Source organism: Pterocles gutturalis, unplaced genomic scaffold, assembly GCF_000699245.1.
Source record: "Pterocles gutturalis isolate BGI_N339 unplaced genomic scaffold, ASM69924v1 scaffold10724, whole genome shotgun sequence".
NCBI classification, from domain to species: domain Eukaryota; kingdom Metazoa; phylum Chordata; class Aves; order Pterocliformes; family Pteroclidae; genus Pterocles; species Pterocles gutturalis.
In genome coordinates, this window is record NW_010130698.1 from 29486 (window position 1) to 44723 (window position 15238).

Sequence of the window (15238 nt, forward strand, 5' to 3'; positions counted from 1 at the left end):
GTGGAATGAATCTGTTGAAAACTTGTCCCAAAACAGCCTTACTGCTTTTGTTCCAGATAATGTGTTTCAGAGTCCTGGACATGGATGAATGCTGTCAGTGCAAAGAATTGTTAAATGACTAATGAAAGCAATAAATTTACTTGTTATATTTCAGTGATTTGCTGTATTCTGTTTAAAGTGATTTGGGGTTTTTATTTTCAGAAATACATTTAAATGCTTCTTAGCTTTGTGCTTCTCATTATGTGTGTAGTTTTAATTACATTATTTTTGTAAACATCACAAAGCATGGTAATTTTACGTGGCAATACTTGACTACTGGTCCACTTCTACTGAGCTGATATATATGTTTGGGGTTTTTTTTGTATAGAGTGGAAGGGGATTCCCAAGAAGTCTGAAAATGAAGTAGCTCAAAATGGAGGTGCAGAGACTACACATAATGAACCTGTGTCACCTATACCTAAAGCTTTACCTGTTCCAATTCCTGTTCCCATGCCTGCACCAATAACAGTACCTCCTCCACAGGTGAGAGTCGCTTCTCATTTGCTCTAGATATCTATAAACAAAAACTTACTTGAAATAATAGTTCAGTATGGCAATACATAAGTTAAAGAGAGGGAGGAAATATGATGAATGATAACTAGTTGATTCTGTGCGTGTGTGTGTCTGTGCGTGTGTGTGTCTGTCCCTGGTTAAAAATGCTCTTCTTAGCAGACTAGCCATGCTGTCAATTTATGAAGATAACTTTTCTGTGCCATAAATAAAGTATGTACATGAAATCCAATACTTGAGCTTCTTCAAGTAAAAGAGCAATACAGTCTTGTAGACAAACATTCCTTTTCTGCTAAGTCACAGTGGCAATGGAAGACTTGGAAAAAAATGAACCCATTAGGGTTTGGAGCATGTTTTGTGCCCACCAAGAGCAGAGCATCTGGTTTGATTTCCCTGAAGAGAGATGTAGTTTGCATGTACTAGAACAGCCCTGGAAATTGAGTCAGAATGTGGTTAGTGGGAATGATGGAGAATTTGCTCCAAAACCTTGTCGCTGCTCCAATGCTAATGTAGGCAGAGTGTATGCATGTCTGACAGGTCTTTCTTTGAGGTATTGTAGGACTGTACTTTTAATACCTGTTCTCTCAGTCCTGGATAAATTATTGCAGTAGAGTAATTTTAGTAGTGGACTGAATTGCATCCTTTCAGTTTTATGATTGTATTATTTTTTTCTGTTTTCCTAATTAATTTTCCTTACTGTTGGCTTAAATGAGCTATAGACCTTCTAAAATATGCACATTGCCTTTTTGTTTGTTCATATTGTGTATATTCTCTTTGAACATTATTTGGAAATTTAATATAAAAATTTTTATACTCTTCCTTTGTTGTTACAATGGTTCTTTAGTCAAAGTTGATGTTGTATGTTCATTTGTTAAAAGAACACTCTCTGAAATTTTAGCATTAAGTAGCATGTAGTAATAATTACTTTCTTCAGTGTTTTATAATCTGTATTTCTTTTATCTTCACTTGTTAACAGGCAAGTTACTGCTTTAATAGTAGTAGTTTCTTTCTTGTCACTGATAAAATATAGTATTATTCCTGGGAGGAAGTGTGAATAAAGCTATTTTACATCTTGGGAAAATGTGGTTTATGAACCACAATATGGCAGACACTCAGAAAAGAACAAGAACTCTAATTATTTGAAGACATATACAGTTTAGCCAATTATGTGATTTGAGAACATAGCATGTTGAATTTTTTGTTGTTTTGACACAGAATTCCCGAAATGCTGTAAGGTATTTTTAGTAAAAGAACATGTAAGTCAAGTTTCTAATTTCAGAGAGGTTTAATAGCCATTGACTGTATTAAATATTAATGATTTTGTTTCTTTTCCTTAAATCCTTGCTAAAAAGAAAGCATAAAGAAGAAAACAACCAGTTACAGAACATGAGTGTGCTGATTGGTTGTCTTGGCCTCATCAGCTTCAGAGCTTTTTACTATGGCAAAGACACTTGTATCTTCACAAAGTCAGGCCAGGATCGGAGAACTGTATTTAGTCTTCATCTTTGATTTTGCTATGAAATTTTTATGCTGTCTTGTACGCAACCAATTCAGTTGTCTTCTCTGGGGTGCCATAAAATTACAATAGTTCAATAGTTCTTAAAACTTTTTAAAATTAAAAGTTCAGCTGTGATGATGGTAGTGGTGTTAGTAGTAACGTAGTAACGTTTTCTGTAATATGCAAATATGACCCAATAACTAAAGGAAAAAGCTCATTGTATTCCACTTCTTTCGTTTAAATCACTTCGTAGTGTACCACTGCATTTTAATTAGTTGATATATTTTTGTCCACTGATAGAAGCAGAACTGCATTTGTTTGTATTTGGCTTCAGTGTTCAGGACTGTGAGATGTGGGGAGGTTGTTAGGAGTGCAGAATAGCTGCTGCTGCTGTCCAGCGTGGAATGGGCACTAATAGTGATACCAAGATGCTCGATCTGTCCATCTGGCTGCTTCCCTGTTAGCCAGAGAAAACAGCCTGGTCCCTCTAACTGGAGAAGCATGATTGATGGGTGTGGTATGTCAGAACAGGCTTTATGTGTTGTCATGTTTCAGTCTCCAGTGATCAAGCATAGGGCTGCCTAACGCATAACCCCAGACAGCTCTGACTGCATGATTCCCATAGCTTACTCTCCCTTTTCTCACTCAGCCTTCCCCTAACTATTTTTTTCCATGTTGGTCCCAGTTTTGCTGTGTCCCTACACAGATTTGCTATTTATGATACCATTACCTAAGCAATATTGTCTTGGTATGGTATTCCTGGATATGATTAGTTACACACTGTTAGCTTCACAAGGTCCTTTCTCCCCAGTAAGATCCACAGTGCTTCTTTCTGTTTATCTGTGAAGTTTGTCTGTTGTTCACCCTGTTAACCACATGCAAAATCCAGCCATTCCTTATGCCACTACCTGTAACTTGCCAGCTTCTCAGATTGTTTTCTGTCACGTCTAGCCGATTCTCATGTTAAGTCCGGTAGCTTCTCAAGTCCATTTAGCTTAACTTCAGGCCAGCACCTAGTCAGCAGCTTTGTGATCTGCCCACAGCCGTAACATTACCACGTTTAAAGGTAGGATGGGAAGGAGCTTCATCACTCCTTTCTCTGGTAGAGCCTGAACGGGCCTTCTGTGCTATCCACCTGCATCAGCTGGACATGTAGGGATGGAGCCCTGCTCTGCTGGACAGTACCTGTGAGCAGTGTAACTAACTGTATGTACACTGACCTCCTGTTATTGCCAGTATCACCTTGACCCATGAATGCAGCCTGTATGTAGTAAGCCACTTAATAATGTCCCTTTGAGAGTGATAGCCCACGTAGGTAAGTCTGGTTCTTTGGCCTCAGTAGCACACACAGCATCTTATCACCTCCTGGGTCCTGGGTTGTTGGCAAGATAGGCGTAATACTTCTCTTGTGTTATGCTACTGGAGGGAGTCCTTTTCTTGCCTATAGATTCAAATCTCTGAGCTGTTGCTGAATCTGGTCCCACTCCTGCAGGTCTGAGTAATCCACCTCAGTGGTCTGCTCTGAGGATAGGTCTGTCTTTATTTTTAAGTCATATTGCAGTGTCCAAGATCAACTTAAGTCTATTTTTTTGTTATTGAGAGTTGGTTTCAATTAATAGCACTTTCAATGTTACTTGTGTTACACATTCATTTGCAAGGTTTTGGGTAATTGGTGTTCTGTTCTCTTGGCAAAGCTTGGTGTTACCCTACCAAAATTGCCATTCTTCTATAGTGAACCATGGCTCAGGCTTTGCCAGGGTTATGCTTTGAAGTCCCAGGGGATTTGCTGTGGCCACCCTTTCCATAAGTTTCCTGATCCAACTCAAAGTCGCTTTATTTAATGGATTTTCAGCTGGAAACCAATGTCCAAGTTGAGTGTGTACCTCCCAAATTTCCTAATGTGTTTCTCAATCCTATATGCTCCTTCTCCCTGTAACTAGATGTGGGAGTTGTGCATTGGTCCAATATCCCATCCCGTACCCTTCCTGTTGAAGCTGGAAGACTCCTTGTTTCCAGTCTTCCTGCTGGAGACTCCAGGTGCTTTTATACACCACATAAAATACATATTTTCTTGTCTTGAAGCAGTGTAGGTAGACTATGATCCTTTAGTTCACAGGGCCAATAATTCTTCAAGTCTTAGTGTGAGAAGTGTGCAATAGAAAATAGTTGTACCTGGACAGAGGCCAAACCCCAAGACATTCATTGAGATGGACCTAGCAGTCTGCATTACAGTTATTGAGAGGTTAGTTATTCCAGTTTCCAGTGTTGCTAATAAAATACCAGGTTTTCACAATATTTGCCTCCCCATTACTAAAGGATCTCCCTAGTAGCATTTTATTCCTTTGTTTTATCCAATTCTCTAGCTATTATTCTGAAACGGTTCACCAGTCCTCTGTGTTTGTTATCTATCAATGTTTATTAGCCCTTGGTTCCAACTCTTTAACAAACAGAGAAACTTTATACTTCAAATTGTATTTTAAATTAGATGTTGTGACATTTATGCACAAATTTTTACCAGCTTTTTTTGTTTCTCCTTAAAGGAAAGCTTTTAACGTGTTACTTACAATTATGTATTAGAGGGTTAACTTTTTAGAAAAAATCAGGTACAGCGGTTAAGCTTGGATAATTAGGTATGAATATCCTCTAATATGAATCTAAGTAATCTTCCTTTGATGTTACTTTTATTCTGGTTCCATCATAATATTTTACTACTCATTATACCGTCTCAAGCAATTGCGTACATGTGTTTATCCGCAGTTTCCTTAGCTTTTAACGGTTTAAGAACTGACAGCACTTAGCAAGTTTCCCCTCTGTTTTAAACTTTTTTGCCTTCTTGATGGCCCTCCTTGATTCCTTTTGCTACATAAACACTCTTTACATGGATGCTTGCTTCACAGAACTTAACTGCAATCAAGAAGATCTATCACTATGTCTAGCTAATTTTGTAAATTGTTATTCTTTGAAGGAGCGCCCTGTAAAACAAACGGAAAGACCTATTAGGTTACTGTGATTTTGGAGCACTTTTTCTAAAGCTTTAGCTGTTATTAATGGAAACACCTCTAGGGTAGCTCAAAAGTCGATGTTCATCTGGGTAATCCTGGCTTTATAGGGTACTCCTAGGGGTGGTTACTTGTGCACTGTTGGCCTTGCCAAGGTCCTAGTCCCCAGAAGGTTCTCAGTGCTCCTTTCTACTTCTCTCTGAAGTTTGTCTGTTGTTCACAGAACACCCCCTTAACTGCCTGCAAAATCCAGCCATTGCTGTCTCTTATGGTGCCATCTGTAGCTTTTGTCAGCTACTCACATTGTTATCTGTCACCTCTGCCAGTCTCATGCCACATCCAGTAGTTTCTCACATCCTGCTCAGTTAGCTTAAATTCAAGCCAGCGTCTAATCAGCAGGGTTTTATAAACCAATAAATAACCAGATGAAAAATTAAAAGTAGTGGTCTACATTAAAGCCTGATGAATTAAAGCCTATTGTATCTAATTGATTTAAAATTCTAATAGTACAAGTTTTAATGTGCCTCAGCTCACTAACCTAGCCATTGGTAAAGAACTTGGAACAGAAGTTTGAAGTGGCGTCACGTGCTTGGTAGCTTTAGCATCTTCTCCAGGCTCAAGAAGAATATTTTGTTTAGTTTGGTTTAACGTCACTTTTTTCACTTCTGAGAATGAAACGGTAAAGGCTTCTCCTTCTTTACTCTAGAAGTAAAAAACTAGTTATGAAGGGTCTTGGTGTAGTAGTTCTGAAATTTTGATGGTCATGGAGGTGAGTCAGTTATGATCACTCGACTACACAGCTCTCCTTCCCTTTGATAAATCCATTTTAAATACAGATCATATTTTGATTGAACCTTTTTCGTTTAGATTCCCACACATTTAATGTCGTTTTTAGAGTAAGCTGATAAATATGAGTCTAAGGACCAACTTAATTTAAATCAGTTTTCATTCGGAGCTTGATATAAATCAGAATTAAAAAAAAAATAAGGAAGCAATAGTCACTCAAATGCAATATACAAACTCAGGTAGCAAAAAAAAAAAAAAAAAAAAAAAGAAAAGGTTTTTAGTTGCTCCAGAGTTGTGTGCATTGGAGTGTATCATGCTGGGTGGTAAAATTAATTCCAGCTACTGTGTAAAGAGTATATTTAGATGAGTTACCAGCATGCATTGATATTGATTTACCACAGAGAATAATTTCTTTAAGAACAAAGGCAAGCAAGACCAATGTTGGTATTTTACATTATAGTTCTTTGACTACTAATTAGATCAGTTATTTAAGTCACCTTGTTGCAGAGTAATTTAAGGTAGCTTACATTTTCTTATTCTGATGCACAAAGCGTAGAAGACAGCAGTCCACAGCTGAACAACAAATAATCCATTCAGTCTTGAGGTAACACATTTTTCCACTTCCTTTTTTCTTAGGTTCCACCACATCCATCAGGTCCTCCTGTGGTTGGTGCACTCCAACCACCTGCTTTCACAGCGCCTTTAGGAATCCCACCTCCTGGATTTGCTCCTGGAGTGCCCCCACCGCCACCGCCTCCATTTTTACGACCTGGTTTCAACCCAATGCATTTACCCCCAGGTATATTTACATATTTCTTCCTTTCTTTTAACCACATAGCAAATAAAAGCATCTGCTATATGAACTACACAAGTATGTTTTGGTAAAGTGACATCTGGTGTTAATATGGACTCTTTTTTAATAGGCTTTCTTCCTCCTGGACCACCACCACCTATAACTCCTCCAGTATCTGTTCCTCACACTCCAGCAGTAAACATCCCGAATTGTAAGTGTTTAAATCTTGGGCAAGCGCCAGTAGAATGAAGGTATCGTGCAAGCAGAAAACCTGACTTTTTAAAATATATCAATGCATTATTTCTTAGCTACAGCAACTGGTGTAAATGAAGACACTACAAAAGATTCATCTGTAGGAAATCCCATCCCCACAGTGGTTTCTGGATCCAGAGGGAATGCTGAAACTACCGATAGTTCCAAAATATATGTGACTGTTCCACCTCCTGTAGCACCTACTAATGTACCTGCTCCTGTCACCCAAACTATTCCACTTCTTGGTAAGTTAATTTTTGTGTATATTCTTCAGTTTTACTGTTCCCTGAATTTAAAATACAATTTTGATTTTGCTACTGACTTACAGCTTGTGGGAAAGCAAAGGAGATTTTTCTAAACTTGTTGAAATTTTTGCTCTTCTGTTTGGCTTTTAAATCATTTTAGAGTCTCGATTTTTCACAGAAGTAATTTTTTATTATTATTATTATCGGAAATCTATTTTCTGAAGAAACAAAAAAGCCATGATATTTAAGTTACAAATTCAGGACAGAACGAAATGCTATTTTAACAAATTGAGGTTTATACCGTACAGAAGATGAACTTAGAACAAAACACCTGTATGACATGAACTATGTTTTAGACATAACTATTACATGTGTAAAATTAACTTACGGAGAAACAGTATTTTTTAGTGTGTTTTTTAATCTATGAAAATATATAGTTTTTATGTATGGAATAATTTTAATAAAATGAAAAAACAAAAGCCTTCATTCAGCCCTGCAGTATTACAGGTTTTGAAACCTTTTTAACAATATGTTACTTTATCTAAGTATTACAAAATGGTCTTTTGACTAGCAAAACCAAGCTAACTTTGGATATCTTACATAAAACATAGAATCATGGAATGGTTTGGGTTGGGAGGGACCTTAAAGATCATCTGCTTCCAACCCCCCTGCCACAGGCAGGGACACCTCCCACTAGCCCAGGTTGCTCAAAGCCTCATCCAGCCTGGCCTTGAACACCTCCAGGGATGGGGCATACACAGCTTCCCTGGGCAACCTGTGCCAATGTCTCACCACCCTCACAGTGAAAAATTACTTCTCACAATATGATAAGAACTTGGTCATATTTTTAAAGAGAGTGTGTACTGCTTAATGTCACAGAAGTCTGCTAAATATTTACTTTAGGATGGCCTTTTACAGGTCAGTGTCAAGAATATACTCAAGAGATTTGTTTTCTACAAATTTTAATGAGATTGTTACATTTTGGGGATTTCAGACCTCTAAATGAGAGACTAACAAGTGAATGAAAAAGATAATTTTGCTTTAGTGTGTTTCTGCCCAGAACTTTACAGTGTGCACTGAAAAAACCCCAAAGATTTGTCTCCTTGATTGCTTACTGGTCTATTGGATTTGATGGCTAAATTTGCCAGCCAGGACTAGTTTTTGGATCCTTCATGTTGGAAACTTGAAATGAGACCCTGCTAAAGGCATTTTTTCAAAAAGTGAAGAGCCTCTTTTCTCTGAAAATCAGTCAGCTTCTTAAAATCCATCAAAGCAGATACGCAAAACCAGCGGCTTGGAGTATCTTGGACACTTTACAAACGGAAAGGTTTAGAAGATTTGTGGTGACGCTATGGATTAGAGGGAATTTTGTAGTGATAAGGATGATTGGACTATACATTTAAGTCATTCACAGCTTAATGGCTAAATCACCCTTTTTGTAATTGTAATACAGTATTACCATATTTTTTTAAGTTTCATGGTACTGTGTCTTATATGGCATAACTTGAACTTTTTATTCCAAGCCTTTGGAATGTGTTAAGTTACTTTGCAGTTTGCTGTATTGCTATACACATAAGAAAAAGATTTTACAAAATTAAGATTGGAGTGAAGTAAACTATATCCCCATCTTAGTAACTTGGACATTCATTTTTCTCATTCTTACAAACTCGAGGCAGCTGAATTTGATAAATCTGAAGATCGAGAACTTGCCTTTGTTTTTATTAACTTGTTTACTGAATAGTTGAGGCAGATGAAGTTGTCCATGTGGTCAGAGTGACTTCTCTCAACATTCAGTCTCATCAACAAGGGGATAGGAGAGTTTTTTCTGTTTATAAGATAGCAGATCTGTCTTAATGCCTGAGCTTACAGAGCAGTCCTGAAGTAATGGTGTAAAGATCTGTGTGTTTACTTAAGTAATAGCATTTTACATTGATGAGTGTCTTATTTCAAGTTGTTATTTATAATCAATGAGTTACATAAAATCCTTCCATCTTGACATTTCAGAGTTAAGGGGGACTGTTCACAATCTCATATAAGATTCAAGAAAACTAGAAGAAACAGATTATAATATTGTACATTATTAAAGATAAAAGATTAGTATCAGTTGTCTTTGCTTTTAAAACTTTCCAGTAAGTTAAGACAAATGAAACTCTCTTCTCAAACCCACTCTGATTCACTTGTCAATTGAGCTTAACTCTCCCTGTGAGAATCCAGATCTGGTCTCTCCTTAAGCTGGAAGAAAAATGTGAAAGAGGTGATGTTTTCCACCATTCATACTGATTTAGCTTGCAAAGAAGTGTCCTTTGGAGTCTTGCCCTCCCGACCCTCATGAGTTCAAGTGCTGGCCAGGCTGCATCGTCATTCCTTCCTTTTCATTTTGTGTGTCAGGTTTCACTTCTAGGGAAATCAAAGCATGGGAAGTGGAGTGTGCCAGGATTTCACCACGTGTGCGGACATGAGATGCAGTCACATATGCATCCTGGTCCTGGAGCCTAGAACTACTTGTAGGATTGACAATTTAAGTGTAGCCTTAGCGTGTGACCTACAGTCTTGTACAGGTCAGAGGCAAATGAACTGGGCAAAGTAAATGAGTAGGTACAGCATTACCCTCAGTTAGCCATGGGAAAGTGCAGACAAGAGAAATGAAATGCTTCAGACTAAAGGACCTCAAGTTCACAAGTGTATGGTTTAGCAATTTGAATAGATGACTGATCGTCTGACTGGTTTCTCACAAAGTCCTCAAACTGCTCATTAAACATTCCCATGATGTGACTCTCCAAGCTGAGATAAGAAGGTGGAAGAAAGATTTCTTTGACAGCATGTTGTGAGGACACTTGGGGACTTGGGGAAATAGGGATGAAGAGGCTTGAGTAGTGTAACATGAAGAATGAAGAAAAGTTCTTTGTATTTTGGGCAGGATAGAAGAACTTACTTCAGCAGGCTGAATTCAAGGAATGAAGATTACTCGGAAGAGACTGTCATAGCAATCTAAACTTAACTTTTCTGGAGAACACCTTATGTAATCTGTACAAACACAGGAGCTCTTTTCTAATTTTTGTAACTTCAAAATGAAGCTTATCTATCTGTTCAGTTTTTATATGGAATGTTACTAAGTAATTCTAAATTGATTATTGTAAGATTTCATATGCTGTCTTAGTAATGTAATTACGTTCTGTTTCATCTCCACTACTTCCATTTGTTCCTCCAATGTAATTCTTTCATCACTTCCAACAAAGACCTGTTTGTTCTTCGGAGGAGTGATCCCTTGTGGACATTGTGTCTGAATTTTGTGGTGCTTATTTCTAAAAACCAGCCTCAGGTTATTTTGATTTACTTGTATCCTTGATCATATTGGCTGTTGTTGTAGCTCCTTGTTCTTAATTGGAACAAGATTGTCCAGACTGTAACTGGTTTTGTGAGTATGTGCTCATATGTCATTTTTTAAATGATCTGCAGAGCAGATATTTTTAGATTTCCTTTCTTCTGTTCATATTGCAGAAAGTGACAGGCTTTTAAATAGTTTTTGATTTTGCCAGCTTGTTCTTGGTGTTGAGCAAATGCTGTAATTTGGACCAGTAATAAACTGCTGTTGCAGATGCTATGTTTCGAATATTCATATTCTGTGATATATTATATTGATTAAATACACCATATTGCAGTATGTAGGTTCTGGTCTAGTGCTCTTTTTGCCAAAATTCCTACAATGGTAATTGCATATTATCAAAGATTAATATACCATAGTTCTCCTTGAACTTGGCGTTCATTTCCTGTTAATGCATGCTGAATTATTATTATTTAACCCCTTGCTGGTTTGTTCTTAAGTAAGTAGATTATTTTTTTGTAATCTGCACTAAATTATGAAAACAGACTACAATATTCTCGGAGCTCATCAGAGTATTACTATATTATAAAGTGGATACTTCCTTCACAGGAAGGATGAGCTTTTTATTAATACAGAATATGAACACTGATAAACCGAATACATTTCTCATGATAGCCTATTCTAAAGCATAACAAACACTGCATGTTTTCTAATTATATATATGACTGTTGCTTTCGTAATACTACCGAATGAGAATTCGGAGGTAAGGGAACATGCACTCTCAAGCACCATTCCTGGAGTTCAGTTCTGCCTTGATTGTTCCTTTGACCTGGATCAGTTTAGGTTTTTTTTGTTTTATAAAGCAGAAATTTTACCAGTCTCAGTACCAGTACCAACACTGTACACATAATGTAGTTTGACTCATACACCCTTGTTTAAGCATCTTACATGAATAGGAGTGAGCTCCTACTGGGTTCAGTGATGGGCACTGACTACCCTGAAAAATGTTGGTATTTATGGCAAGTTATTTGAGCTGTGAATGGATACTTAGGTACTTAAGTTTAGGCTTTTTTCTTTACAGTCTTGGCCTCTTCTAAAAGATTCTTTATCAAAATCCAGAAAAAAAGGTGCCAGACTTACAGCATTGCCCCTCTTTCAAGAATTTCCTGGTAGTATTTGATGTTCTAGTTTTAAGATGCAGCATCCCCACTGGAGAATGATAGGAGAATTAATGTGACTTGCTAAATCTTGCAGAACGTTAGCATCAAAACTCAAGGTGTAAACGTTTAGCCCATTCTGTTGGAATCGTAAGGATTTGACTTCTTGTCATACATATGTCCATCAGATTTGCAAAGGAGAATTGCTGTGCTAGATACAGAAAACACCGTTCTTCCACTTGCTCTCTTGTAACAGCACAGATGAGAAGCAATTTAATGGAGTGTAAGAGACACTGTAATCACTTATTGAGCAGAGTTCAGTTAAAACAAATCAGATGCTACACTTCTTAACTATGTTAGTATTTGTAACACTAATTTATCACAAGGGAACAATGGGATTTATCCAGCCACAGAAGAAGATAATCGGAAATGGCATGACAGTGGCACAGAGATCTGGCTTTTTACCTAATTGATCGAAACAGTAAGGGTGACTCCTGACCTCTGTGGATAGAAGACACTTCTTCAGGACAGCTATAGCATTTTGGGCTATGTCTTATGAGTAAAGTGAAATTATGAAACTTCTGACACTGTGTGGTTGTTCTTGCATCTCTGAAACAACACTCGAGGTTGGCGATGGGTTTTCCTAGTATACTTGCATCTCCATTCTTCATATTAAACATCCTTCGCAAGTTCTGAGGACCTTTCACTATGCGTCACTGGTAAAAGGTACAAATAAGTTGTGAAAGCAATCTATATTTTTGCACATTTGAACAGAATTAACATATTAGGTGTAAGGTCTGAGGATTATATTGCAGGTATTAAAAGCCATGTCTTGTAATAAAAGCCATGTCTTAGCCAAGTTATGCAGAATAAGCAGCTGGTGAAAGGGCTGGTTGCATGTCATACCCATAAGCAAGAAGACAAGCTTGGCTACTGCAAAAAGGCTTACAGTTATGAACAAATGTGTAAAATACAGGCTGGGGCAGATATATTCCATCACTCATCTGCACAGGTGTGCAATGGTCATTAAATCACTTTATTGCTTCTCTAGAAGCTCTGGTACTTCTTTTCAAGTTTGACAAACTATTTACATTTTACATAGTATTTTTCCCTATATAAGACAACAAAGGGTTTTAATTTTCCTAGACATTGCACATGCAATCTATACCACTAATTTTACTGAGCATTTTCAATAAATTTGGATGTGTTTCTGGACAGCTCTTTCTGATTAAATGTTTAATTGGTGCTTGATTTGACAGCACAGTGAGGAAACTCTAATAGTACTTTCTACAGTATAGTTCAGCCTCAAAATTCGAGTGGGCTGATTTAAAATAAGTGTTCAGCTACCTGCTGATGCAGTCCAGATTGAAAGAGATTGAGTTTCAGATACTGTTATGCTGCTTCTGTGCTGAATTTTGTATAGAAATAAGGTTGAGAAATTAAACTACTCTTCCTTGTTGAATTTAAAAAAAACTTTTCACACGCGCCTCATGTTCATGCTATCTTAATCCACATCTGCTGTGCTGCTGTAGAGCAGAAGTATATGCTTATTCTCTTCAGCTCAGTTATTCCTTTCTGACTTATTTTTAATCTTCTGTGGAAGAATCTACATATCAACAAAAATATCCCCAAACCTCAGAATTCAGAAAAATAAAATTACTGGAAAACATCATTAGCCATATGTCTGTCTTGTCACATCTGTAGTACTAAATCATGGGAGGAGTTTAAACTAGGTGACTTGCAGCCCTGGTTATGAACAGGAGGGGGAGGGCTGTTCATTTTGAAGCTAAAAAGGGGAAAAAACCCCACTACCCTAGGAAAAATGCGCTGTTGTGTTGGAACATCTCTTTCAAAGAGTGTGGCCTGTCAAGGTGTGTCTTAAAAGTGACTGCTTGGAGGGAAGGTAAGATGGTGCCATGGACTGGAAGAATATCCACATCTTTGTTACCTGAATTCTCCTGATCAGCAAAATATAATTTTCTTCTAATATGAATATAAAGAGCACTCAGATAAAAAGGTTTCTGTTAGAGATGTTCTTAAGCATAAGAAGTGGTGTGGTGAAAGGGCAACAGCTATGTTCTTCAGAAGGCTCAGGCTTAGTTGGGATAGAAATGCTGAATAAATCAGAGGGAAGCTGCAGTAGCTGACTGGAAGGTGATCTGGGATGTCTGCTCCACTGTGCTCATTACGTTGAAATCAAAGTCTGGTTTTCACCCATGACACTGCCAAGTATTTAATTCTGGTATTAATTTACATAGCTATTCGATGTTCTAGTTTTACCCAGGGCAGGAGTTACCAAATTTTACATAACCTGCATTCTTAACTTTCTTTTTTTTTTTTAATATGTGTGGAAATAAAACGTTATTTACAGTCTCAACAAATTTATAAAGGAATGCAAGGTGGATTAGGAGAGATTTGTGCTTCTCTTGGCAACTGTTGATTCCTTTAAATTTCAGTTTGGGAGTTTAAAAAACACCACATGCTTTCTCAGATATGGAGCTTATTTTCAGGTCAAAAACTGATAGTGAAAAGAGTAGATAGATCCAGTATAAAGGCTACAGAGAACATAAGACAATAGCGTTACTAGTTCAAACAAAAGGAGGCATGCGAGATAAGCTGGCACGTGCTTATTGGTATGAAGTCCTCATCTGGAGCTCGGTAATCATCATTCATTTTGGCTCGTTGTGTTGGTGTCAACAAGCTTTGGGCTGAGCTTTCTCAAACGGTATGTTTTGGGAGTTATTTTTTTTTCCTCTTATGAAGACCATGCTAACAACAGGAGTCCAGGAATAAAAATGGAAAATAGTTGGCATTGAATATGTGCTATAAAAGATGGAAAACTGTATTTTGAAAAAAATCCAGAAATTACCCATTGCATTGCCTTTTAGTTTACATTGCAAGGTTTATTCTACTAAAATTAAACTTTATTGTGTCCCTTTTCGCTGAAACAGTGAATTGAACTCAGTGATTTCCTGGTCCTACCCCAGCCCTGTTCTGACCTTACTTCTCCCTTCATAGTTGACTGTATCTGCCACTTCTGCATGCTGAAAATCTTGTTGATGACCCAGTTCAAATCTCAAGCATTTTAGCCAGATAGGATTTCGCTGATGTTTATAATAGAGGAGAAAGGTTTTAAAAGCTAACTAAAGGAGGTAAGGTGTCTGCAATTAGAAGCCTAGGAAGCACGACCTATTGGGAAGGTGTTCTGTCAGCAGCCAGTTGATGACGCAAGACACTGAGCTGGAGATAGGAAGAGCTTTGGCCTCCAATACGGCAATGGCTTCTTCACAAAAGGAAGCTTTTAGGATAAGTGATTAGTTACTACCATTGGAATATTAATTACTTTTATCACAACACAAACTTCTCTACAGTATATAAACCAGCACAGAAAGCTTTGCAGGCTGCTCCCCTCACCCAATTTTGGTATTACTCATTTCATGAGATAATCTCAGGATGTTTTTGAAATTGTGAAAATGCTTTTTTTTTTCCTTCTGCCAGCTTCTGATGTTATTTTTTGTGTGTGTTTGTTTGTTTCAGGCACTCAAGGAGTTGCGCCACCCCCGCCAGCCCCTGTTGTCGGGCTGCAGACTCCATCCACTGGCCTCTTAGGTGCCCGACCTGGTTTGATACCACTCCA

The 15238-nt window shown here is 37.6% G+C and overlaps 1 protein-coding gene across 1 annotated transcript in view; it reads left to right on the plus strand.

Annotated features, from left to right (window-relative positions):
- Nucleotides 1-15238, plus strand: part of SCAF4 (SR-related CTD-associated factor 4) — a 34536-nt gene that overhangs the window by 18179 nt on the left and 1119 nt on the right. Inside the window, exons 16-20 of the mRNA XM_010080309.1 lie at nucleotides 368-522; nucleotides 6469-6631; nucleotides 6756-6836; nucleotides 6934-7122; nucleotides 15139-15236. Of these exons, the coding sequence (XP_010078611.1) occupies nucleotides 368-522; nucleotides 6469-6631; nucleotides 6756-6836; nucleotides 6934-7122; nucleotides 15139-15236 (686 nt within the window). The remainder of the gene's footprint in view (nucleotides 1-367; nucleotides 523-6468; nucleotides 6632-6755; nucleotides 6837-6933; nucleotides 7123-15138; nucleotides 15237-15238) is intronic.